General features: G+C 39.3%; 1 protein-coding gene across 26 annotated transcripts in view; it reads right to left on the reverse strand.

The window, feature by feature from the left end:
- Nucleotides 1-25656, reverse strand: part of nbeaa (neurobeachin a) — a 161426-nt gene that overhangs the window by 98429 nt on the left and 37341 nt on the right. For all 26 annotated transcript variants that reach the window (XM_072445907.1, XM_072445899.1, XM_072445906.1 and 23 more), the window contains exons 2-4: nt 7677-7908; nt 4448-4548; nt 563-658 (exon numbers count right to left, since the gene is read on the reverse strand). In XM_072445907.1, the coding sequence (XP_072302008.1) occupies nt 563-658; nt 4448-4548; nt 7677-7908 (429 nt within the window). The remainder of the gene's footprint in view (nt 1-562; nt 659-4447; nt 4549-7676; nt 7909-25656) is intronic.

The raw sequence follows: 25656 nt of genomic DNA on the forward strand, positions 1-25656 counted from the left end.
AATTGCCAACAAAAATAATTGCCGTTTTCACCCAGATTCTATCTTAAAAACCCTACTTATCAATGATGTTCTCCTTGAGATCGTTGTATTTTCACATATAGCTAAGTATAATACATGAGAAAGTATTGTCCTTGTAAGTCACATTTTTAAATATGTGAGCAACATTAATAACCATTGTGATATTATTGTTAATCGCAATCATTTCAGACATTCTCAATTCATCTATTTACTATCCTACCTGTTACAACTTACTTAGCAGAATCCCTAACCTTTGGCTAACCACAGCTAATTACAGAACATCTAGGGCTGGATCAATAAAAAGCTAAACAAAATACATTGTAAAGACACTAAATCATGATGAAAACATTGCATCAAAGCCCAATTTAAGCTTAAGGTCAATAGAATGTAATGCATGGGAAACAAAATAATACAGATTATATAAATTCAAGCGTTATTTTGAACTGTGTGTCTTTGTAATTTAGCTATAGAAAAAATAATGCTTTTGTGTCTTTACTTAGATATAAATCAAACCGTGTGAAATAAGTGCGTTTGGTTGTCTCACCGCGGCGCTGCGTCCCGGGAAGTTGAAGAAGGTATCAGGGCCGTGTCTCTGGGGCATCTGGTTCAGCACCGACAGCAGCTTGATGGCATGTCTCGGCTACAAACATGGAAGGGGGGGGGAAGAAAGTTCCTGTCATCTCGTGTGGTACAGTGGGCCCCAATTACAAAACACACGAGAGCAGAGCGGTCCAGAGAAAGTAACAGGCTCGACACCATCTCCTACAGCCTCGCGCGATCAATAAGTCTTCAATCACCTCTGTCCTCCCCCTGACATCACCCCATCAATACCATGGCAACCCCTAATCGATCCACCTCACGAGGAGGCCGTGGGGGCGAATGGGAGGGACCGCTGGACTAGAACCGACAGGGAAAAAGAGTAGAGCGAGAGTCCATGTAGAAAAAGGCTCTCCTGGGCTATAAGTATGTCATTTTAGATTGCACTATTTATAACTGGACTGCGCTTAAAGGCGTTGCACCTGATTGTTACTGTGAAAAACATAACATACATAAGATATTAAATTGTTTGTAGATGTCCAGTTCTTCTTCTTCACTTTTCCAATCATATTCCTGGCATCCTAATTACTCATCGAAATTAGTTTATAAGCACTTTTCACAACTTTCAGAGGTCAGAACAGAGACAGTAAATCTGCCTTGTGTTTTGGACAACAACACATTTTATAATTAAATACAGGCAGCACTCTGCGGTCTGATTTTGACCCTGAGAGTTGATTTGACAATATGAAAACAAATTAAGGTGACTGACAATTGCTACTCTAATCTACTGGTCTGGCTAGAAATGTAAAAAGGCAGCGGCTAAGTGATTGTAATTGATTATTAACTAATTGTCAAGTCTAAAGTGAATCGATTGCTTTCTGGGTATACTAGAGAGCGCAATGTTGTTAAACAGTTGGCATCGAGGGACTTGAAGTAGTAGAGGATGGATATATAGGTTCCGGTTGAAGAGTATGGACCAGCGATCAGAGTCCGCAGTAGTAGCCGCAGTAGATGTGAGACGTTTCAGAGCAGATGGGCGATTGAGAGAGGGCAAAAGGACACATTGGCCTCTCAGCAACTGCCAATACTTCACACACATTCTCCTCTCGCTTCCACGCCACACTCTTCAACCTACACACTCCAAAACATAAATCTCGCCCCCCATAAAACGCAACCATAATTTCCACTTGTTAATGCATCCCCTTCAGATAAAGACAAATCCCAGTGTTGTACATGAGCTGGACCAATCAGAAACCTACAAAGGGCAGTTAGGCAAATGACAACAAGCGTCAATGTAATTGGATGAGCGACTAATTACCAGCTTGTTGGCTTTTAACTGGTAAATTAACCTCATTAACAAGAACCTAATGGATTAAAAAACAGTGTTGTACAGAAGGATGCATTTATCAGGAAATCTGTACTCGTGTCTTTTTCTTAAGACGGCACAGATTGTTTATGCTTTCAAAACACAAGTACCAATTTGTGTTTAGATTCTAGCATTGAAAGTGTCTACTACAGCCGTAGTGCGACATGTAATGCTATTTAATTAGTCAGTCGCAGAGGTGTATTTACTCTCAAGCAGCCATAGGGATGCTTGTTAGCTTGGTAGGTTGACATTGCGGATGCACGTTAATGGCCAACTCGTGTGCGATCAATGAGCTGCTTCTTGTTCTATTCGCAGGTAAAATAAAACAGGAACAAAATGCCATCGAAGAGTCGTGAGTATGGAAGGCAGTTAGCGCTAATGTAGAAGATAAAAACATGGAGACACAACCGGGTAGGCTTCATTTAAAGCCAAGTAAGCAAGTAAATCGTGTGCTAACCCTATTTATATCAAGATAATCCTAAAGGTAGAAGTAGTACCAGTATTTATTCTGGTTAATGCCTGCCTCATGCCGCTATAGTCTTACTTATTTGTTAGAAAACTGCTGTTGCAATTCCAATCTGAACAAACCAAAAAAGATTTGTAATGATCAATCAAACATCTATTAATATTTCCTCGAAAAGATGCTTTAGAAACAGGTTTTAAGCGTGGGTTAGGCCCTACTATACACCAAAGATAATAATAAAACTACAAATAATCAAATAGCATTCATAGCTCGCTCTGAAGTGAGACTTGTTGATCAGACTGGGGTCCACAGAGCACAATGGGCCCAAAGCCATTACCAACAAACCTCATTCAAGCAAATGCCTATTACCGGTAAACCCTGCCAGACCGCAGTAATCCAAACGAACACTTGGCTCTCAGTCGCACACTCCACAGGGCTGAGGAAACGCGCCGTCGAGAAAATAAGGCTTTTCACTGAGCTTTTGTGATTGGAGAACAAAGTGAAAAGTGCATTGCCAATTTCAACGAGTCCTGTGTGCACAATGCAACACTATGGATCTTTTAGAGTCCGTAAACAATATGGTTGACTGACTGGCTGTGTGGGTGCTGTGAGGTTAACAGAGAACAAAACATTATCTGTGGGGAAATTAGTATAATATCATCAACACAAATAGCAAGCCAAGAACGCTCTGGCAAATGAAAATCAATCTACGACGAATTATTAAAGCCATAATAATAATAATAATAACAGCCATGGAATGCATCAATATAAAGCTTAACAATAGTGTGCAGAATAGTTTAATCACTACACTTTATAAATATGTGAAGAAGTTTATTTGTTTATAATGGTTATTGTTTAAAACCTTGACTTGTTTGCTTTTATTATTCAAATACCAAACTTTTTAACACAACGCAATTTCCCCATTGTGGACGCATCTAATTCAAAGTAACTTGTAAATGAAACATATCAAACAACAACCATTTATTTTCTTCCATTTAAATCTCTCTTCACTGCAAATCAGAGAAGGAAATGGTCCAAACTGCAGCTGTATCATCTTGTTTTAATCATCACTTGTAAATGGGTCTGGAGAAGGCCGGTTCTGTACTTAAATCTAAAACACTCAATTTAAACAACGCAATATAAGTGTTCTCCTCCACTCCTGTTGCATTTTGAGACCGTGTCACACTAATGATGACAGTTGCAGCCAACACAGCACTAACCCCGAGTCAAATTGTCCTTGTTTCGACACGAGTCCTCGAATCAATCCCAGCTCTTGTTTTATGCGAGCCTATTACAGAGGCCTATCCATCGCACTACAACAATGACAGCCGGGCTAATGACACACACACAAAACCCGATGTGTGCTGTACAATTAAGCCAGTGTCGTGTAAAGTTACTTCTCACTTATATACAGGGAATGGCAGCATGAATCAAATGTGACATGACCATAATGAAAGATAATGAATCATTCCCCAACAACAAGAATTGTCTATGGATTGAAAGGTGTGCAACAAAATACTAATATGTTAAGCTTAATTGTGTTCAATCCAGAGGTGGAATAGTACTACTAATACTACTGTATGTTAAAGCATCCAATTTACATTCAAAGTCTATGTGGTGGCGCGTCCAGGGTGTCATCCAGACGCAGTTCTTGGAGCAAATTATGATATTCCCTAAACTCTGCTCACCTCTGAAGAATCTGGTGGACCCAAACAAGCCTCAGTATTTGGACTCTGGGAATCAAATACACCAAAGCCACTCTCAACCTGTTCTGCCATCGGACTAAGAGAACAGCCACACTGGGAAACACAACAACTCCTCCATGTGTGCCGAGGCCTTGGAAGCGCATCTGCTGGTGAGTTTATTTTTTGGTCCAAAGCGTCTGCCTTCAAATGTACAAACTCGGGGGTCCGGCACAAATTAGGACGCCGTGGTCTGAGCGCTTCTTAAGTTTCATGGGTTGGTGGTGTCATAGAGGCGACATATTGCACTTTTTTCCGGATACTTCTGAACTGCAACATAAGTGGATCACCATTTTACATTTTGTTGTTGAAGAATCTTACCCAGATGCCGTTGTCTCCTCGCAGCATACTGAAGAGCAGCTTCAGCTCTTTCACTGTGATGCTGTAACTGGCCATGACTCCCAGCATGTCCACCAGCAAGTCTGAAAGAGAAAAACACTTCAATCTTAAACACAGGCTTTAATGGCATGATAAGTCAGTGCAGTTTATTCATTGTTCCTGTGATTACAATTATTGCTCCAACCAAGTACAAAACATTCTTTAGTAAGAATTAGAACTTATAAAAATGAATTATTGTTTGGTCTAAACTTTATGGGTGAACGTTCTGCTAAACAAACCCCAGAGCAAAACCAATAAAATGTAAAGTGACTTTTATGAATCACAAAGCATTAATTAAATAAATGAAAATAAATTGATGAATAATGATAAGTTGCTTGGATTGCAAAAGGTGAGTGAGCATGATATTTTACAAAGTTTGACTGTTTTACGAGATCCTGATGAAGTTCACATAGTTGTTGTTTTTCAAAAACACAACATTTTCCTGGGTTATTTTTATGTAATTACAACTCTCTGCCTGTACCAAAAAAAAACTCTTCTCTCAGCACATCAACTAACTTGTCTAAGCCTTATTAATAATGCATAAATATCATAACTAATTGTGATTTAAATCATGAATATTCTTGACGATCATATTCACGATTCAGGTACACAAAGTAGGTTTAGAGTGTCTTCAAGAGATATCTAAAGCTATGTTCCTCTTCTGAGCTCACACTTCACTGAGATTGGTTAAATGGACCTGTCACTTACACAAAGCATGGCAGAGGTTGGCCAATACGAGGCGCGGGCGAGGAAAAGATGTTTGCGTTTGAGCACAGCGCTGTGTTAAACAAAGAAGTGCTGAATCATGACATGACGCTATCAAGGAAATACTGAATCATCAGATTGTGATTAGATTTATTGTTGTCAAATCGCCCGTGAAGCCTTAATTGTGCATGTGATTTCAAGCATGGCCTCACAGACGTGCACAACATAGAGGAAAACTGCGGTGGTGTATGTGTTTAAACATGCATGAACAGGCAAAGAAACATCCTGTAGGTCCTGCAGGTCTGAGGATGTGAATACGGGCAGAGACAGCTGGGACATCTTCACATGAGTCAGCTTTTGGCCACACGTCTCAGATTTTTTACTTAAAAGTGTTGTGCCATCTATTATTTATTGTGTCAAAATTACAGAGTCCTCGGTTTATGACGGAAAAGCCGTTTCAACTGAGTAAGCAGAATGAGCCTTGAATCTTGATCCGTTGTCCCACAATATTAATGGTTGCGGTATTTTTGAGGCAAGAAGATACAGATACACGAAGAATGACGGAGTGTGCATCCTTGTGATTAATAAGGAAAAATTACAAATAAAACATTATTTAACTATGGCCACAAATGATTAATATGAGTCCAAAAGGCTTAAAATCTGTCATGTTTATAGAAAGTCAATTGAAGCTGGTCTTTTTGGAACCAAATCAAATTGTTATATTGATTACAAGCAGCTAATCATCTTATGTCTGTAAATAAAATTTAATTATTTCAAGTTGTTTTGACACAGCGTTTCAAAATATCTACAATGACTTACTTCACTTCACAAAAGAACGACAGCTCTTTTGCCGTTGGCTAATGCGCTTACCGAGACTTTACTTTCCCATTAGGGCCTATAGATATAAAGAGGCGTCTCATAGAATAGATATGAGTTCTAGTTTTAAATCCCTTGTCATTAGCCATGTAGGTCGAAATCTTACAGCTTTAGTGGGGATTGAGTCATGGTTAAGGAAAGAGAATCTGAATATTTGGCATTAAATTGATTTAAGTGCCTTATGCTCTGCCATAGTGAGCAGCAATAAGTCACACAAGTTATAAAGCACGGCGTCCCGGGGCTGTGGGCAGGACAGAGCGGACGAAGGGGGGAGGAGCGGTGCCGCACACAGAGGCGGCATTAAAGAGGAGTCAAGGTCAATATCATGCAGTAGAGGAATGGGATGCGGCCGGGTATGGGATGTTTGGTAATCGGGCCCTCCATACAAATGGCAGAGCACAGAGGGGGACTGTGGTGAGGTCACTGCAGAGACTCGTGCTGCACCAGTGGGCTCAGAGAGGAACTGCTGCAATGCCCAAATGGAGATAAGGCTTGTATATTAACAGTGAGGATAATGGAAAACTACTGTTGTATTGAATTTACATAAAAACACAGAAAAAAGCAATGTACATACTGCTTTATGGATGTATACGCTCCACATAATGCCAAGAAATGTGTTTACTAATTTATAGGAATTAACATATAGAATACAAAATAATCAGAGTGAGATTTAAATAGCCCATCTTGACGGTAAAGTCTATTCCTAGATTATGATACGTCACTAGGCTTTTTTCGCACAAATAAAATATTAATACTCAATGTTTTAACTAAATTGCACTCGTTTAAAAATCCATCCATCTACAGGGTCAGGGTGACGAGGAAATTATTATTCATTAGGCTGACTTTGGTCAACATCTTGCACACCTTAGCATTTCTTTTTACTTTTTTAAGCCCTGAGAACTGAGGTGTAAAGCAGTTTAAATTAGACTAGATTACAGGTGGGCGATATGGACAAATATGAATATCACATCATATTCAGATAATATTTTAACAATGCATAAGGAATGTGCTAAAATGTGCCTGTAAATGTCTTCAACAAAACAGGATTTTCTGGCAAATGGTCGAGGCCAGGGAACAAAGCAACGAAGCCTAAACCTACTGGTGACCACTTTTCAGCTTTAATTGCAGACTAGACAACAATTATATACAATTAGAATACTTCAAGAACAATTGTTGTATTCATTTTTCGATATATATCGCCAACCTCTAGTCAGCTGGCTTCATATTTGAGATGCATTTAACAAACTGAAAAAAGTCGTGAACAAAACGTAACACAACTCGAGGTGTATGTTTAAGGATACAACATTACAAGATAAAAAAGGAAATAAAGTATATACCACAACTTTTAAGGACACTTTGTTTATATAGGAAGTATGTAGAGAAGAGGATCCCTGCTCAGGCTGTTGTCTCGGCGACCTGGGCCACAGATATAAGATGGATGTTGTTTTATCTAGTTGGAAAACGTGACCTCTAGTTCCCCGGCCATCTGCCTGTGTGACGTTTACCTCCTCTAACCACGCTATCCTCACATCGCTCTCGCGCACACATAACCTAAATCTGCCGTCCTCAGGTGTGTGTTTTGGCCCCTCACCTGCGATCATGTCATCCACACTGCTCATCTTCAGCAGCACCTGTTGAATGAGCCCCACTTCCGTGCTGGTCTGCAGGTTGCGCACACTTTTGCGGAGGATGGCGGTGAACATGCTCCAGATTTCGGCCTGGCACGTGACCTCGCAGTGGGACAGCAGCTCCACCATGCAGCCGATGCTCTCTGCCTCCTGGATGATAAAGTTCATCTCCAGGTCAAACTCGCCCCCCACCAGCTGCAAAATGAGAAGAGAGAAACTATTTCAGTGAAACAGAAGAGTTGCTGGGGTGCAGGGGGTAAATGAGGTGAGTGAGAAGGGAGCGAACAGAAGAAGGGTGGTTAAGAGCTTTTCATGCGCAGTTAAACATCAGAAAACATTTTGGAATTCAAAGTACCATCATTAATAGATTTAAATGAGGCTAATTCATGTCTAAAGTACCTGAGCACAAAACCAGGACCATGCAGGGCCAAGAATATAAATTCAGGCTAATCTAGTTCCGGAATAGAAAAACAGAAAATCGGAAATTCCCAAATCAGGGAAAATAAAGGTTAAGATAAAAATAAGGGTGATGCAATAAAAGAAAATATCAAAAAATTACAAAACTAGGTTCAACTACAAAGATTCAAATCAAAAGTAAGATTAAGCCAGTCCTAAACATTAATAAACCAAAACTGAACCAAGAACTAAACCTGGACCAAACATACTCTAGAGTTCGGGATTGAACGTGAGAAACTTTACGTCACAGGCAGAAGAAGGTCTATAGACATATATATGCAAAAAATATATAAAACTGCTGGGTCATTACAGGTAGATACATTGATCACATTACAATGTCAACACGCCAAGTTAAGTAGCACATTAAACATCTGGTGAAAAATGTGTATGTGACAACAAGCCTGACTTTTATTTCTATTCAGGAAAAAAGTTATTTTATTCCACAAATAAAATAGTAAAATCAGTTATTTGTGAGGGGGAAAAAGAGATTGAATGCTTATGGCTACATTTAAAAGATAGTGTTTTGGATAATAACTATAAGGAAACAATTTGATCCAATCAGAGATGTTGCTAGATGAGAACCCTATGGAAACATCTGCCTGCTGTGACTATCCCAGACATTTGTTTCTCTCCCATGGTTCATCAGAGAGAGAAGTGACTTGTGAGCCGAGATGACAGTTTATTCTGAAAAGATGTACGTCCAAGGACTAAATCCATACCACTAATATGGACACTAATATAGACACAGCTTCAGAGAGACATTTCCTCTGTAATGGTAAATCTAGAACGTATCTATAGCTATATATAGGCCTCCAGCACCAAAGAACTGTCCTTCATTTTTGCACTGGCACTCTCAGCCTCTCCTCTCTTCCGCCTCCTCTCTTTGTGAACTACAATCACACCAAGAATGGCATGAAATGGTTGCTCTGGGGCCTCAAAAGCGCACACCAGTCGCTGCATGGACTGATGAAAAACAAGCTTAAGCCCTTTTCCTCTCAAAAGTCAAAGCATGTCACATTTTTGAATTAACAAGACTTTTGCACTTGATCTGAAAGTCATGAATGTCCTACAAACATCATGTTCTTGCTTTGGGTAAATGTGAGCGTACCCAAACAACCCATGAGTACCTATCGCTATGCTACAACCCAATACTGATGGTGTACCCCTTTTAAGCAGTGCAACGACCACTTCCTCCTCATCCAACTATCGCTAAATCTACTTTTACTGCTGCTGTAGAGCTTCTGCAATTGTCTCCTCTCTAATAGTGATGAACTGTAATATAGAGGTTAATCAAAATGGGTTTTTCATGGCGGATGTAGATTTCTAGAATCCAGAGCAGCCGATAAGCTCTGCCGAGTCGATTAAGATCATTTTTAACTATACAATATGAAATCATGTGTCTTAATGTTAATATGTATCTTAAGTTGCATGCAATGATGATCTTAAAAAACAAAACATCTGCTTACTGAAAACGACAGGGTAAATCATTATGTCGCCCTATGGAGAATTTGCAGTTCAAGATAGCGAGCAGCAAAATTTTTTTCTTTTCATTTGTGCCAAAATGGCTAGGGGACGCTGCCAAATCCTACATGCGTCACCGTTTCACCGTTTGAGGAGTGAGCGTGCATCGATGAAAAAGAGACATAACAAAAAACAAAACAATGCCGTCTTGTCCGAAGGAGAATAAAGATTATCCATAAATCTTCTCCATATCTCCATACATTTTATAACTACTTTGAGTGGTAAAATGAGAAGGAAGAGTTATAATAATGGTTAAAACCCCCAAAAAGTCAAGGTCAGCACAGACAGAATATTCATCTTCAAGCTTTAAGAATAATAATCAATATAGAAGCTGCAAATATTGTCTAATAAAGGCTGTCTCTACTCTAATAACAGGTTTAATGTATGGTCAGCGGGGTCTACAGCTCACACCTCCAGGAGAGCTTCTCCCAGATCCCGGGTGGACCATGTTCTTGACCTCCATTGTCAATGTGGCTGCTCAAAGCTGTTGTCACAAGGTCTCAGATGCCTGTCACTGCGGCAACCCCCGAACCCGGTGGTGGACACGGAAATAAGGGATGTGAGGGACACGGTCAAAAGCCTTCTCCAGATCCAAATAGCATATATGGACTGGTTGGGCAAACACAATGAACCCTCGAGCATCCGCTGGAGAGTCTAGAGCTGGTCCAGTGTTCCACGACCAGGACGAAAACCACTCTGCTCCTCCTGAATCCGAGATCCGATTATCGGACGTGTTCTCCTCTCCAGTACCCTCAGAGGCCATGGTTCTCAACTGGAAAAAGGTGGCTTGCCCTCTCCAGGTGGGTGGGGAGTCCTTGCCCCAAGTGGAGGAGTTCAAGTATCTTGGGGTCTTGTTCACGAGTGAGGGAAGGTAGGCGGATCAATGTAGCGTCTGCAGTGATGTGGCCGCTTCATCAGACTGTTGTGGTGAAGAAGGAGCTGGGTCGAAAGACAAAGCTCTTGATTTATTGATCAATATGCACATTCCTGCCCTCACATGTGGTCATGAGCTTTGGGTAATGACCGAAAGGACAAGTGGTTGAAATGAACTGAGGTGGCTCGAGCATCTGTTCTTGATGCCTCCTGGGCACCTCCCTGAAGGGACTATGTCTCTCTGCTGGCCTGGGAACGACTCGGAATCCCCAGAGGCGTTGGAGGAAGTGTCTGGGGAGAGGGAGGTCAGGGAGTACCTGCTTAGACTACTGCCCTAGCGACACAGAGAAGCGGAAGAAGATGGATGGATGGCAATAACAGACATTAATAGATGGCAATAGTAGAGATTATTGCCATACATTTCGGTTCTTGTGATATTGACTTTGCATTTGATGAAATATGCAATAAATTGTCTCTTTCTTCCTGAAATAGTCTTGCACTCGATGAACCTGAGCATTCTCCTACAATGCAGGAAGTGTAACTATGACAACCACCATGAAGCCAGGAGACAGATTTAAGTTTTATCAAATCCGACCAAACAGAAACGTGCTGTATCTCTCACATCTTTCCTGGTGTAAAGAGTGTAAATAAACTGAGAGATAAGAATGGTGGCCAGCAGGCTATGAACAGGCCCGTGTGGAAAATCTAAACTGAGTTAAAGTGGCAGATCAGGGTCTATGGAGACTCATGTCAAGTGCTGTGGCTCTAGTTAGGAATTGTTTTGCACTGGACTTGGAAGCAGTGGGAAAACACCAGGGAATGCACAACAACTTTGGAATCTATATGCAGTAGAAATCAGCGATGGTTAAGACAAAATACTAAGACTCTTGCATTGATTCAACTAAAAGTGGCATGGCGCTGGCAAGAACTCACAAACATATTAAGTATCTCTAGGATTTCACCATGTTTCTGTACCAAAAGTGCAGAAACAAGACCACAAGATAACAGCACAGAAAACTACTAGTAAACAATGTATAAAAAGCCACACCCACTCACTCCATTCCTTCACCTTTCACCTTTCTGCTTTTGTGAATGTGATACCTTTAAAATGTCCAACAATTACCCACTTAACTGTAAGACATTTATCAAACCAAAGGCATAACCATGAAGAAAGCATGTGATTTTATAATGCATGAAGGTTTTCTATTACAGTTGTCTTTAGTGAGATTCCAAGCAACGCAATTTGACTGTAAAATATTAACAATTATATTTAAAACATAATTGGGAAACCATGAGACCTGACTCAATAATTAATTTGTATTTTTGTATAAATGATTACATAAATCATTCTTTATTTATTAATTATTTTTATTTTTTTGCTTTAGGGTTGTCAAAAGAATTGATACCCAGATAGATATTAATCTATACAAAACTAGTATCAATACTGACGTTTTTTGGAATAGTTTCAGAATTATTACAACAACGCATGATAATATCAAAGAAATAATGAGGATTTTATGTTGAAAATTGCGGTCTGTATTCTTGATAAAGTATGTTTTTTTCAAGCCTTTTCCTTGGTATTGGAATTGAATTAGATATTTTAGTATTTTACTGCTGCCTGATCTGCAAATATCCATTTATATATTTTGGCTTAAGGTTTGTCATTCCCAAATTTGAGCCATTTGCCAAATTTGACTCAATCATTGAAGTTGTTAGCTTGACTATATCCAAAAGCAAGAAACTGTTCTCTGTCCGTTTGTTTGTTCTGCAGTCGTGAGTTTGAATCCCGACAATATACTGCATGTCCTCCCTTCTCTCTCACCTTTCCTGTATAATAAAGCCTTCCGGCCCGGAAATTATGTTTAAAAAGAAAAAGAAAGAAAGAAGAAAGTTGCGTTACGTTCATTTTTGATAAAGACAAATGAAATATTACACTCTGCTCTGATCTGTTTGTTCTGTTTGTTTAGTAGCAGCTGTGTTTTCTCGAACACTTGGCTTATATTTCACTTAAAAGAAACATGTTGACAGATAAAATATATTGAGAGCATATTAGTTACACATTTGTGCGCTTGCCCAGAAGCAAATTTTGACGCATTTTCGGCACCAACTCAAATTGGGGAACGACTTGTATAAAGACTACTCCATGTGTGGCCTCTTATAGTTAATCAAAGGCTGCCCAGTTCATAATTATGATCCACTCTGCGCTGTGCTTATTAGCAGCAGATTAGCACATGTTGCACTGACGTCTGATCTGTCTGTCATTATACTGTATGGACTGTCGCAATTGATAACATCCTATTATTAGCTGTGCCATTCAAACTTGTCCGAGCTCGTCCTGTTATGTGTTTCATTAGTGGCTCTTCCTGCTCCCTGGGTTGGCCCGTATCTGTCCGCCCGTGGACACATTGATCCGGTGACAGTGTGAACACATTAGAGCAGATTAGACGGGACCCTGAAAGCAGCACAGGGGGAAAAAAGGAGGGAGAATTCATTAATTTGCTATCGGATTCTCCTCGCTCATTACACAGATCTGTAAAAGGATGTGGTAATGTATCAGTGGAGTGGTACTTAGAAAGCAGCATGTTAAGACCAATCACAATGTAAACCGGTTTTCTATGTCGTTGATAAAGCTTGTCTGGATTTGTGTGAAGGCTTGTACTCTGCACCTAAATTCATTTTAAAGGAAGAATGAGCACACACTTTCTGCAGATTCGTGTTTTGTTTTTGTTTTTATGGCAAATTGGCAACTTAATGTTCAAAGCATAATTTTATCTGACAACCTAAACCAAGCCTATGTTAAATTTGTATTATGGTTGAAAAAACAATGCGTACAAGAAAAAATACAAGGAAAAATAACCTTGGTTTGTTCCACCTGGGGGATAAAAAGAGCAAGCAAAAAATAGACTTAAATCTAACCAATCCAAATAAACTACTTTTAATAGAGAACGGTTTCACTCTGTGCAAGAAGAAAATGTTATAAGACAACTAAATGTTGTGTTTAAGTGGCTATGACTATGTTTATGTACAGTGCAAATATGTTTATAGTGCTAAGATCCACATTTTTACCTTATTAAACATCTTTGTAAGTCTGTGTCATGTATTTTCAGGGCATTTAACGAGAGAGAAAATGATTTAGGGACGCATGTGACACACTGATAATAACAAATGTGTTCTAGTTAGTAGCAAATAATATGCTTTATTAAACTTTCAATGTGATGTAGCCAGTCAATAGTTGTTTAATGCAGACAAATTTAGGCCTATTTAAGACTGGAGCAGCACCCAAAGGTTTCTGTAAAAAATGTTTTTCTATGGTCGATAAATCATTATGAATAAATGTCCCTGTGAGTTTACAAAAGTTAGAGTTTGGGCATGTTTTACTAAATCTATTCTTTGGGCATGTTACAAAATTTCAGATAAAAAACAACAGATTAAATGAGTTAATGGCGCGATGCCACCGCATGTGTGTGAATTGAAGCCTCAGACGAATCCTGGACAGATACTGGAGATGTCAGCGGGTCACACTCTGCACTGACATAACATGAGTGACCAGAGCTCAGCCTGAGCTCAGTCTGTGTTTGCCGCTGCTGTGAGAGCAGAAGGAAGAAGAAGAGCAATTTCAAATAAATACATTTCTGACAGAGAAAAGTATTTAAGTTGGGTAAATATGTACCATACTTTTCGGACTTTAAGCCACTACTTTTTCCCAAGCTTTGAACCTTGCAGCCCATACAACGGTGCGGTTAATTTATAGATTTTTACAGGCTAATGGAGACTCTAGCAGGAAGCGCAAGCATTTGACATACTGTAGAAGAAGACGTCAGTGGTCACTGTTTTTCAAGCTTCAAAACATGTGTTGTGATGTGTTTTCTGTTAGTTAAGCTTTAAAAATGCTGCAGGTTTTATTACAATCCAACTCATATTCAATGAGAAATTAGTCTAATTAAACCTGGCGCAGCAGACCGCAAGAGCCTCGATTCGAAAGACAACCGACGTACATATAGTGCAGATATTATGCAAATATTTCTTGTTACAACGTGGGCACCTGCGGCTTAATGACAGGTGCGGCCAGTATATGTACAATTTCTTGTTTCTTTGTGAATTTTGTTGGAGCAGCTTATACTGCAGAGCTCTATAGCCCCAAAAGTACGGTAGTAAAATGAACACATTAACATTCAGGTTTGACATGGTGCGAGTGCTTAAAAACATTACCGGTTCTTGCAGATGTCAAAAATAGTCTGGAGCCCTGCATGTACACATTTACTGCACAAATACACGCCGCTTCATGTCCCACCATACCAGCAGATCACAGGCTGATGTAAACCGCAGCAACACACTCAGCCCAACACAAACCAGGGCAAAAGCAGCAAGCAACATAGATATAGGTAGAAAATGCTAGAAGAGCCCAGATTGAAACGTCTCGGCAACAAGCAACATCTGGAACAACAACTCAATCTTTAAGCTGCCAAGAGCCCCGAGGGCCTAAAGCACACATCAACAAGACCGATAAAGACACTCAGAACATTTCTGCAAAGGGGATTTATTGGTGTGAGAGAGTAGTGTTGATTAAACTATGCTGTTAAATCTACTTTACTCAATCTTCAAGAAAAAAAAGGAGGAAGTCTATATTTAAATCTATCTAAATAGTTATTTTGGCACACTGTTTGTACATGCGTTCATTTTGGGGGATTGTTCACAGCTTTAGAACATCTTTTTTCATAAACTGGTGTGGATCGTCAAAGTGCTGTCAGTCAGAGCGCTGCTTGCGATTCTGATTTTGTCACACAAGTACAACTTTTACTTTAGACAAGTTTGTTATCTTAAATTCTAGAGAAGGACCTCACCTCAGCCACACCTTTTCCAGTGGTTACACTTTTTAAACATCCAAGTCACACACATCCAGGCCAAAATCATTTATTGAAAAAAGAGATACATGATATAAACAATTGATGCCCGTTTTGAATGCAAATGTTTCTCGTTTCAATCGTTTTGCATCCAAGCCCTGAGGTTGTGGTCCACGCTAGTTAACTCTCATTTACAAAATTATTGTTGAGTGCCCAAGCTTTAACCAATAAAAACTTTTATCCAATTGAGATTTTTGGTTCAAAAAGTGGTGAAGGCAGAAGGCCAAGGCCAGAATTAGTCATTCCTGCGTGAATCATGAGAAACTGTTACTAATATCAGGAGTAGTCAAGCTTCTGATGACCAAAAAGACAAAACACGTCACGTAAAATAACCTGAATGAGCCAGGACCAATTAGTTTTACATCGACACATTTCATTTATAAAACATTCATAACTATAAATGAGACTGAGCTTGCAGATGGGGCCGTGTTGGGTCTTGAACACATTTGAGCAGAAAACCTGCCAAAAGATTACTCCTAACTTGTGCCAAGGAGGTTACATGATTATGACCAAGGCTGACCCAAAAAATATTCTTAAATGGATATGGACTATGGATATGTACTGACTGAAATAATAATGAAGTTTCAAGTCAAATAAAACCAGGCAAGAATGACTATTAAGACCCCACTTCTCCTACACCTTATACTACTACCTATTACTACCTATTACTACCCATTTCTACATATTTCTACCTATTTCTACCTTTTAATACCTACTATTCCACTACCTATTACTACCTAATACAACATATTATGATCCGCTTTCTCGTCTATTATGACCTATTACAAACTACAACAGATACAGATACTACGTGATGTACAAATGTTGTTTATTTTCATGTTTTATGTGTTTATGAATAGCTGTGTGACCTTTTATACAAACTCAGTTACTTTTGCCTTTCTCATTTAGAAGAATATCTTGAATTATAGATTGTTTATTCATCTATTTCTAATTAGAGAGATGCTGCAATATTTTGGGGGTTCAACATTTAGCGTGTGCATTTTTTGTTGAGGTTGTTGTTACTTTTTATAATAGGGTAATATTTGAGATGTAGAGGGTTGGATAAGAAACATCATATGACTCATAGATACCGATGACCTCATGTTTAATTCTGCTTTCTATTGATTGCAGTTCAATGGTGGAAGAAGTACATAATATATTTTGTTTGCTCAAGACTTGAAAATGTAAGCAAGATGTTACTGTAAATGTGCTAAAACTATAAACCCAACTATAAAGCCATTTCAGCAGGTCTAAAACCATGAGAAAAAATACTTTTTAGTCCTGTTCAAAAAGTAATGGAGTACAAAGTAGAGGTACCTGCTTTCAAAGATAAAAGTGAAACGTATCCACTGTAACATATACTTCAGTAAAGCACAGATAGTACAGTACAGTACTTTTACTTTGGTACAGTACTTTTACTTTCCCACTTCCTTACGTTCCACCACTGTTGCAGTCCATGTTTTTCAAAGATATTGTATATTTATTTCACGGTTATCGTTTCAGTAGCATTACATAGTTTTGATCGTGGTATTTTCCCTTTGCAATATATCACAATCATAATCAAATCATACTTCAAAATGTTTTATTGTGACACGCTACTATTAACCCGAGCAGATCACAACACGACGATGGAGTCTTTACTACATTCTCCGCATCTTGACAATAATATCCCCGTCCACAGAAAACAAAATGAGCAAAGGAAACTAGCAAGCGGTGACTCAAACTCTGTTGCCGCGCAGTTGCTAAGGAAGTGACACACTCCTTTACCAGCGTCGCCGCTCCTCTGGGCTTAAACACATCCAACAGGTAGCGACGGGCTGCATATCAATGTGCTCGTGCGCACTGGAGTCAGCGAGGCCTGGTCTGTGGCTTCATTTCAGCTCAAGAGCACGGAGTATATTACAGTTAACCTTGGCTCAGTCTTAGCCGCGCTCTGACATCTTACACCGTCTCCCGAAGGGTCCGCCGCCGATGACTAATCTTTTATACAACGCGCTGATGTCTGTTCACGCATACGATTATTAACCGTCATTCACTCATCTATGAAGGGTTACTGATTAATACAGCTATGGAGATACTGTGGGGTATATGTAACTGACGAGCTGTGCTAGTCATGACTATTCTGAATTCAAGTCTAATATAGGTTTGTCGCAATATAACATTTAGTGTGGTGATTATTGTGAGAAGAAATGATTCACGATGACTGAGAACATTAACAAACAACAGTGAAATCTTACATTTCATTTCCATTGTTTAACATGCTAATAATATTAGCATATAGCATTATAGCATTATTTCTCAATATTCAAGTTTGTAACTAGCTTTACAAAATCAGACTTTCTGAATGACAAAATCACAAATAGCTAGATAAAAAAGTACTAAACATTTTATTTTATTTGATTAAATATAGATTGAATACAAAACACATATCGAACAGGCGGACGAAATATAAATATAATTTCCATTTCAAAAGATGTTTTCTTCCGGGTTTACCCAAAAGGGACCACGGGAGGAGCTTCTAAAATTGTCACTATTATTAGTTTTTTTGTTTTTTTGTGCACTGAATAACCAAGATTACAAGACAATTATTATTACCCGATTAATCTTGACATCCCTAGTCGAATATAAATCTTTTCAACTTGGTTTATTCTTTTTTTGACATTTTTATTTGATTATTTTGCTGTCTTTGTTGTATAAGATCTTACGTGTGTATTAGTCTGCAATGATAATAGTTTATCATTTCCATCCATCCATCTTCTACCGCTTGTTCCCTTTCGGGGTCGCGGGTGACTGGAGCCTATCCCAGTGACTTCGGGCCTTAGGCGGGGTACAACACAGAGACATAGACATTACAGACAGTTCACGCTCACATTCATTCACTAGGGCCAATTTAGAGTCATCAATTCTACCTAACACATGCATGTCTTTGGACGGTGGGAGGAGCCGGAGAACCCGGAGAGAACCCACGGTAACACGGGGAGAACATGCAGACTCCACCCAGAGAGATCATGTGATGTTGGTCTGGTCCGGAAATCGAACCCATGATCTCATTCTTGGGAGGCAAGAGCACTAACCGCCTTTGCCATCGTGCACCCACTTTTTTATAATTTGTAATATAATAATTTAAGAATTTTAAGAATGTTTGAAGATTACACATTTTTACCACCTTATTTTGCTTTCCAGCGTTTATTTGGGCAAAAGACAATTTGCGAAAAGAAAAGCCTTTGACAAGATTTATTGGATTCTTTTGTTTTTTTTTTGCTGTGCTTTTTTTATGCATTATTGACCTATTGGTTTTAAATATTGATATTGTCTGTCCATGGATTTCAGTGTAGAGTTCTAGTTGACTAAAGAATTCTTGGTCGGCCAAAAACATGCCTTTTTGACCGATTAGTAAACTAAACGCTATTAGTATGTCCATATATCTGATCAGAACAGCACTCAAAAGATTACAACTTCCTCCATATCCTTCTATATTTTTGATGTGGTCCCATATGTAAATCCTTTTTAATTTAAATTGGTAGATAAATAAACATGTTAGTCATCTAAAACACCATTGAGCGATTAATCAACTCAACGACTAAAGGATTACAGCCCTAAACCCGTGTATAACCTCTTCGGCTGCGTTCACAATGTTCGGGTTTACTACTGTATTTTGGCTGGGGTGCGACTTATACTCCAGAGCGACTTATATGTGATATAATTTGTTATTTTAACACTGGCAACAGCATTTCTCATGACAACCGCAAGAGGGAAGAAGAATTCAATGGATTTAGTGATTTGGGGTAAAACTGATGCTTTGGTAAACTTGTAAGCATGTTCTTTATGCTATAGTTATCTGAATAACTGTTATTATGTTACGTTAACATACCAGACACTTACCACAGTTTGTTACAGTTTGTTGTCTATATGTCATGTTAGCATACGTACACCTATTCACCATGTTGTTCTCTAATCTGTTTTTATTTTAAATTGCATTTCAAGCTGAAATGTCTGTTCTTGGTCTAGGATTTTATCTAATAAATGCCCCCAAAAAATGCGACTTATATTCCAGTGCGAGTTATATTTTCTTCTTCTCTATTATGCATTTTTTGGCTGGTGCAATTTATACTCCGGAGCGATTTGCAATCTGGAAAATACGGTAGTTTGATCTCGGTTTTGTCCTAATGTAGACTTGGTTAGATCCTGTTTTAGTCCATTTCTAGACTTAGTTTGGCATTTAGTTTAGTTGGATCCCATGGCATGTGTGCAGAATAATCCATCCAACTCATCCATCGCCAAAAAGTTATACAAATTTCCAGATGATGCATGAGCCAGTGGTGCCTCTGCGCCCGCCGTGCCGCTCGCCCGATTCGGAGCGATCAGGGCCTGGCAGTGGACTCGGCCTGGCTTTGAGCAGGACCGAGGAGGAAGGACAGAAAGAGAGCCAGGACTGTCCCACACACACCACAAAGAGCTTATGCTGCGACCAGCCAAGACCAGATCTCATAAGAGGCTGTGAACACAAACAACCAAAGTGTCCAGCTCCTGCTCCGGGACACAGGGACCGGCTGCTCTCACCCCCAAAAACGATGAATATGCTGTTTATTTCTTTCTATTTTGATGCAGTTTGGAAGTTTAAAAGTAAATATAGCTACTGGTATATAAGGAGACAAGATAATATAGATTGTGAGATGATGATTTAAACTTTTAGTGGTATTAAGACTTATTTTTTAAAACACAGAACTAAAAATGTAAGGGACATGTTACTAGGGTGATATTTGAGTACAGTATTACGATAACGCTAGTCAGATGATATTATATCAAGCCAACAGAAATTTGTTAAGACATGTCTTTATACATCAGTTGAGGTTTAAGTATCAGACAAATGTGAAATGTTGGAATCAAAAGTGCAGATTTATTTATTTATATTATATATATTTAATTTTTTTTGTAGAATTTCACACTATGAACAATATATTCGATATCTAAATGTTACAATTCTTCAAAACAGCATTCAAGATATTATTTTTGATCCCCCACCTCCCTATTACGCACTATCAATTATAACCATTCAACCATTCTCACCCCAGCTGTTTTTCACAGACTTTACAAGTTAATGTATATTATTAAATTATGATGAGGAATCTGTAAGAAACTGTTTCGCACCAACTCTTTTTAAGGGTAATAGTATATAGATTTGTCATTTTCACAAGATGCTGAGTCAAGTCAGAGTCACATGAGGCCAAGCTTTGTTCTTTCCTCTGGCAACACAGATGAAGAGAAAGGCCAACCACAGTCACTTTCTTCACAAGGCCTCTTCCTTGCACGGTCACCACAGCAAATTGATTTCTGTGAATTTGGCAGTTTTTTGTATGTTGAACATTGGACACTTACAACAGACTTTTACAGTGCTGGGGAAACAGCCTGGGGGCTATAGACTGTAAAAGGGTTCGGCTGTTGTTAACCAAGGCCCAAAGCCAGGGGATAAAAATGGTAAAAGTCCTAATGGAGAATAGAAATAATCGTTGCTAACTACTGAAATAATTTAGTAACAGTTTATTGATTTATTGATTTATTGAACGATAAGTCAACATAGTAAGTATTGCTAATTCTGCGCTGTGCCACAATATCACAGCAACACATTTTAGTCAAATATTACTTTTGTTGGCATACTTCAATATGTATTTATACCCATAGCCAATCAATAGATCTTTCATTACATTTTGAGCACTCTCTTTCCAGTGTTTCCTGTTGTTTCTTTAATGGCATTGGTGAAATCACTGATTTACATTGGCAAAGACCGCGGCCAGACCCTTCGGCACTCGTTAGCGGCGCTTATGACACATCAAACAGGCCATTACTCCGCCTGATTACCGCTCGGGCCACTGTTCCACACTGAGAGATGACCGGCTAGCGCACAACACCGCCACCTGTTAGCCATTAGCGCCATCAAACATGACATGGCGCACGGGCGAGTGTCGGTCAATAGGCCTTTACCTCCTCCACTGCCTCCCCTGTTGTATTTGAGCCTTTATAGTCGCCCGGCTTCATTAATATGCAACTTCAAAAAGCGCGTGTGGGAGAGCGGATGGAGAGGTGGCTGTTTGTTGATTCATTATGCGCTTATGTCCCGCGAGTGAACGAGCGAGCGCGCGGCGACGACGGCCATTCAAAAGTCCCCATTGTGCGTGGAGTGTTGCGCGGGGAGAAGAGGGGGAACGAGGAGGAGAAGTGGCCCCATCTACGCGCCAGATCACAGATTACACACTTGACGCTTCACCAGAGGGGGCTTGATGGCGGCAACGCAGGCAGAGAGAAGCCAAAGACAAAGGAGAGAAGAATAAACAACCGGGGAACAAGGTGGCGGTGTCAAACGTGGACAGAGAAAACACACGAGGGGAGTTTGGGAGAGCGAGAGCAGGCCGCAGTCGTCGTGATGCTCCTCTTGTGCTGAACAGAGACGTATCGGAGCTGCGGTGGTAATATGCGGTGTAGGTGGCGACGATGACCGTGGCGAATTGCGACGACGATATGGATTAAACTGTACCGCAAAACTGGCCACTCAGTAATCCATGTGACCTAATTTTTCATAAAGAGGCTTGATAAGAGCAGCGCGGTTAACCTTATCGTAGTCATTTTGGGGATGGAGTTCACTTAATCTGAGTTTTACAAAGCGCGGCATTTAAAGGGCCAGGGGGATTGTCAAATTGAGGAAAATTGAGAGAAATCTACCGAGGATTTTTTTTTTCCTTACATTGCCTGATAGTGCAGAGTGATATCAGAGCCAGACAGGAATTAATCAAAGCAATTATGATAACTAGTTCAGGCCATTTATCATTTTAGCAGTTTCATCTTTGTTTGTTATCTGGATGTATAGTTCAATTTCACGCTCTTGAGCAGTTTGTCGAGCAAATACGTAATTCATTATTTTAATTTGAATATTATCAGTAATTTTCCAAAAGGTTTGCTTCCTGCTTGTCAAATATGTTTTCCATTGATGAGACTGACGTGAAGAGAGGATACGATACTCTCACCGTTCTGAGGCCATTGTGACCTCTTTCCGCTCAATTTTAGCCCGTTGTACCATTAGATTGAATTTGCACCAGATAAGTGGCAATCAGAAGATGGCAGCACTCACAGAAACATGTCCTATCTCTCTCTTTGTCCTGACCAAGATCCTGGCTTAAGATTCAGACATTACACTGGATGCCCATCCTTGACAGCTTGACCCAGTGGCCGTGACAAATCAAATATGATTTAATCCATCATCACCGGAACAACCAAACGTTATCCATTAAAGATCTGCAACCTGATTTTCAAACCGCAAAAGGAGGGATATAAATCTAACTCGTGTATAGCTACAACAGATCCTTTGTATTCACATGCAATTTACATTTGCATTTTACAGTTTCAGGCAAGTGCACAGCTTAAGAGATGCTTTTTGCAGATGGTAAAGTGGACCACCCAGGCGCAGCCAATCAGAGCGCCGCTTTCAGCTCTTATTTTCAGATTGACGAGATATTACTTTATTAATAATAATACTTTATTGTTAGATGCAGACTTTGCACAGTGGTCTCACAGTGTTTTTACAAAATACACTGGGGAAAACACAAAATACAGTCATTTGGGTAACCCCAGTTTTAAATTAATTTCTTTCTTGAATCCTCATGGCTGAAGAGAATCTCATTAGTTATAATACGCTACAACTGCACAGAACTCTGATTAAACAACAAATTGAACAATTAAACATAGCCAATTTAGCATACAAATAATTTAAATAATTAATAAACATTTGCTAGAGAACATAAAAAATGTAATAAATAAATAAAAAAAAGAAGCTGTTAAAGATGTGGATGCTCCGAAAATCAGACTGAGTGAGTGTGTGATTGTAGTCAGCTTTGACTGTAGCCTGGGGAGATGTGTGGCGACGGTGGGGAGGGGGCGGGGTCTCACTGAACTGCATTTCCCATGGGGCTTTGTACCAGTGTCTACACAGATGGAACCCACACTAACCCCCTCATTCAGAGCACATTAACTGCCAAACAGCCACACCACAGCAAAATAAACCTTGTGTGATGGAGTTTGTGTTTTTCACTGCACACGAGCACAGGGTCAAGAGCAGTCACGGCAGCGCTGCAACTTCGGGAAGGCAGTGGAAACACCAGGCAGAAAATACACGTGTTATTACATAAATCCACTCCAGGGAGGAACTGAGCGCTCAAACACTGTACATTTGTCGAAACGTGGGCTTTTGAAAAAAAAAAAAATCTTGCGGAAAAGTGCGGCTCTGTATGAGAACATACAGGTCTATAAGAGGACGAGTAAAGACCAACGCTTGGACACTAGGGGTGACTATTCAGGGCAAAAAATAATCCAAACAAAAATAAAAATAATCGTTGACATTGTAGAAGCAAAAAGGTACAATACAATCTACAATCTAAAGTCAACTTGAATGTAAAAAGTGATTCACTTTATTTTATCTTTCAGAAAGTTTGATTTCATAAAGCTGGTCACATAGACATGAACAGTGATCTAGAAAGACAAGAACATTTGGACCATTATCTACTGCAAAGTCATTATCGTTATATTTTAATACACTTTTTAACACAACATAATCATTTAGAATATTTTACTAGAATTTACTATCCAGACTCTATAGGAAAGGAAAAATATATTCTGTCAAGTGGACAAAGATATTTAGAAAGAAAATCTACCTTTTTCATTTAAAAACACACATTTTAAAAAAGAAGGGGAAAAAGTACATTTCTGTCACTGGGAGATCCTTATTATTGCGATATATTTAGTTGCTGCGATTTTGATTATTGCGTCAGCCAATATTTCGCAAATAATCGTTAATCGTTAAATCGTCTCAAAATAAGTCTCAAAATGAGTGTAACACAAAAATGTAGACTGTGACAACCCAATTGGACACTTTTAATCTGTTTGTTGAATCAAAATGTAAGACAATATGAAAATGCATCCTTCATAAAAAGGCTAAGCAATAGGATGAATTACCATAGGCAAATCGGGAACTGACATTTTAAGAGATGAATTAATAATGAATAGATCATAAAATATTAAAAAATTAATACATGAATAGCTGAATAGATAGTCACAACAAATAATGACATTAGTTAGATACAAAACAGATATTTCTTTTGATGTTTTTGCAGCCGCGGCCATTTCACACAACATTCTACAGCCCTAATTTAAGACGCCACATGTCCAGTTTTAAAAGCGTTTAGAGCCAGACCTTTGTGTTTTCTCTGCGGAGTGAGATGAAGCTAATGGGTGATGAGAAGTGGCAGGCTTTGGTCTGTCACTCAGGGTGATCTGAGCCACTCTGACAGGTCATTTATTGTCTTCTCCTCCACTGTGTCCTTCTACCGCCTTTATTAGGAGCGATCAAAACCATCACAGAGGTTAAGACTATCATTAAAACTTCAGAGCCAAAAGAGAAAAGGTGACCTAACTGTCCACACACGATCAGATGGAGTTATTTCAAGTTCAAATGTGTTTTTTGGCAATAAAAATGAAAAATAAATCAATGTCATCTGCTTAAAAAGGTTGGACATTTAGTTTGGTCGATGAGAAATGTGAAGCCAAATATTTTGAATACTGTCCTTGAATCCTTTGTATCTTACAAAGGAAAAACGCAATGTATGAACACTGATTAATCCCAATTCACTCGTCACTAATTTACCACTAATTCAATATATTTTTGGATTGCAATAGCCAATAATGATAAGGACTAGGCTGGTCAAACCAATCAAAAATCAGATAATATTCTGTATTAAAACTAGTATTGAAGCCAGATACTCCTTTGGACAAGTATCAATAATAAAATAAAAATATAGCCGCAAGCGGCAATGATCGGCCCTCGCCGCAAGAGGAGGGGGCGCTAACGCGCCCCTATTGTCATTTTAGTACGCCTACTGCTGAATCTGTGACGCTGTCACATCTTCTCCCCTTTGTTTTACCATCAAAAAGGTCCACCCCTGAAGATGAGTCTCACCAAATTTCATGTTGATAGGGCTAACGCCCTAGGAGGAGTTGGTGAAAGTATAAAGTGTAAGCATGTTCTGGCGATTTCCCCATTGGAATAACATGGGAGGTTTCGGTCATCACTACGGCAACACCGTAACAATTGACATGGGTCAATGACATGGCTCTCATTTACATTTTTGATGGGAATGCCAAAATTGAGTTT

This window comes from Eucyclogobius newberryi, unplaced genomic scaffold, assembly GCF_026437365.1.
Source record: "Eucyclogobius newberryi isolate DKJ021-1_F unplaced genomic scaffold, fEucNew1.0.hap1 SCAF_15, whole genome shotgun sequence".
NCBI classification, from domain to species: domain Eukaryota; kingdom Metazoa; phylum Chordata; class Actinopteri; order Gobiiformes; family Gobiidae; genus Eucyclogobius; species Eucyclogobius newberryi.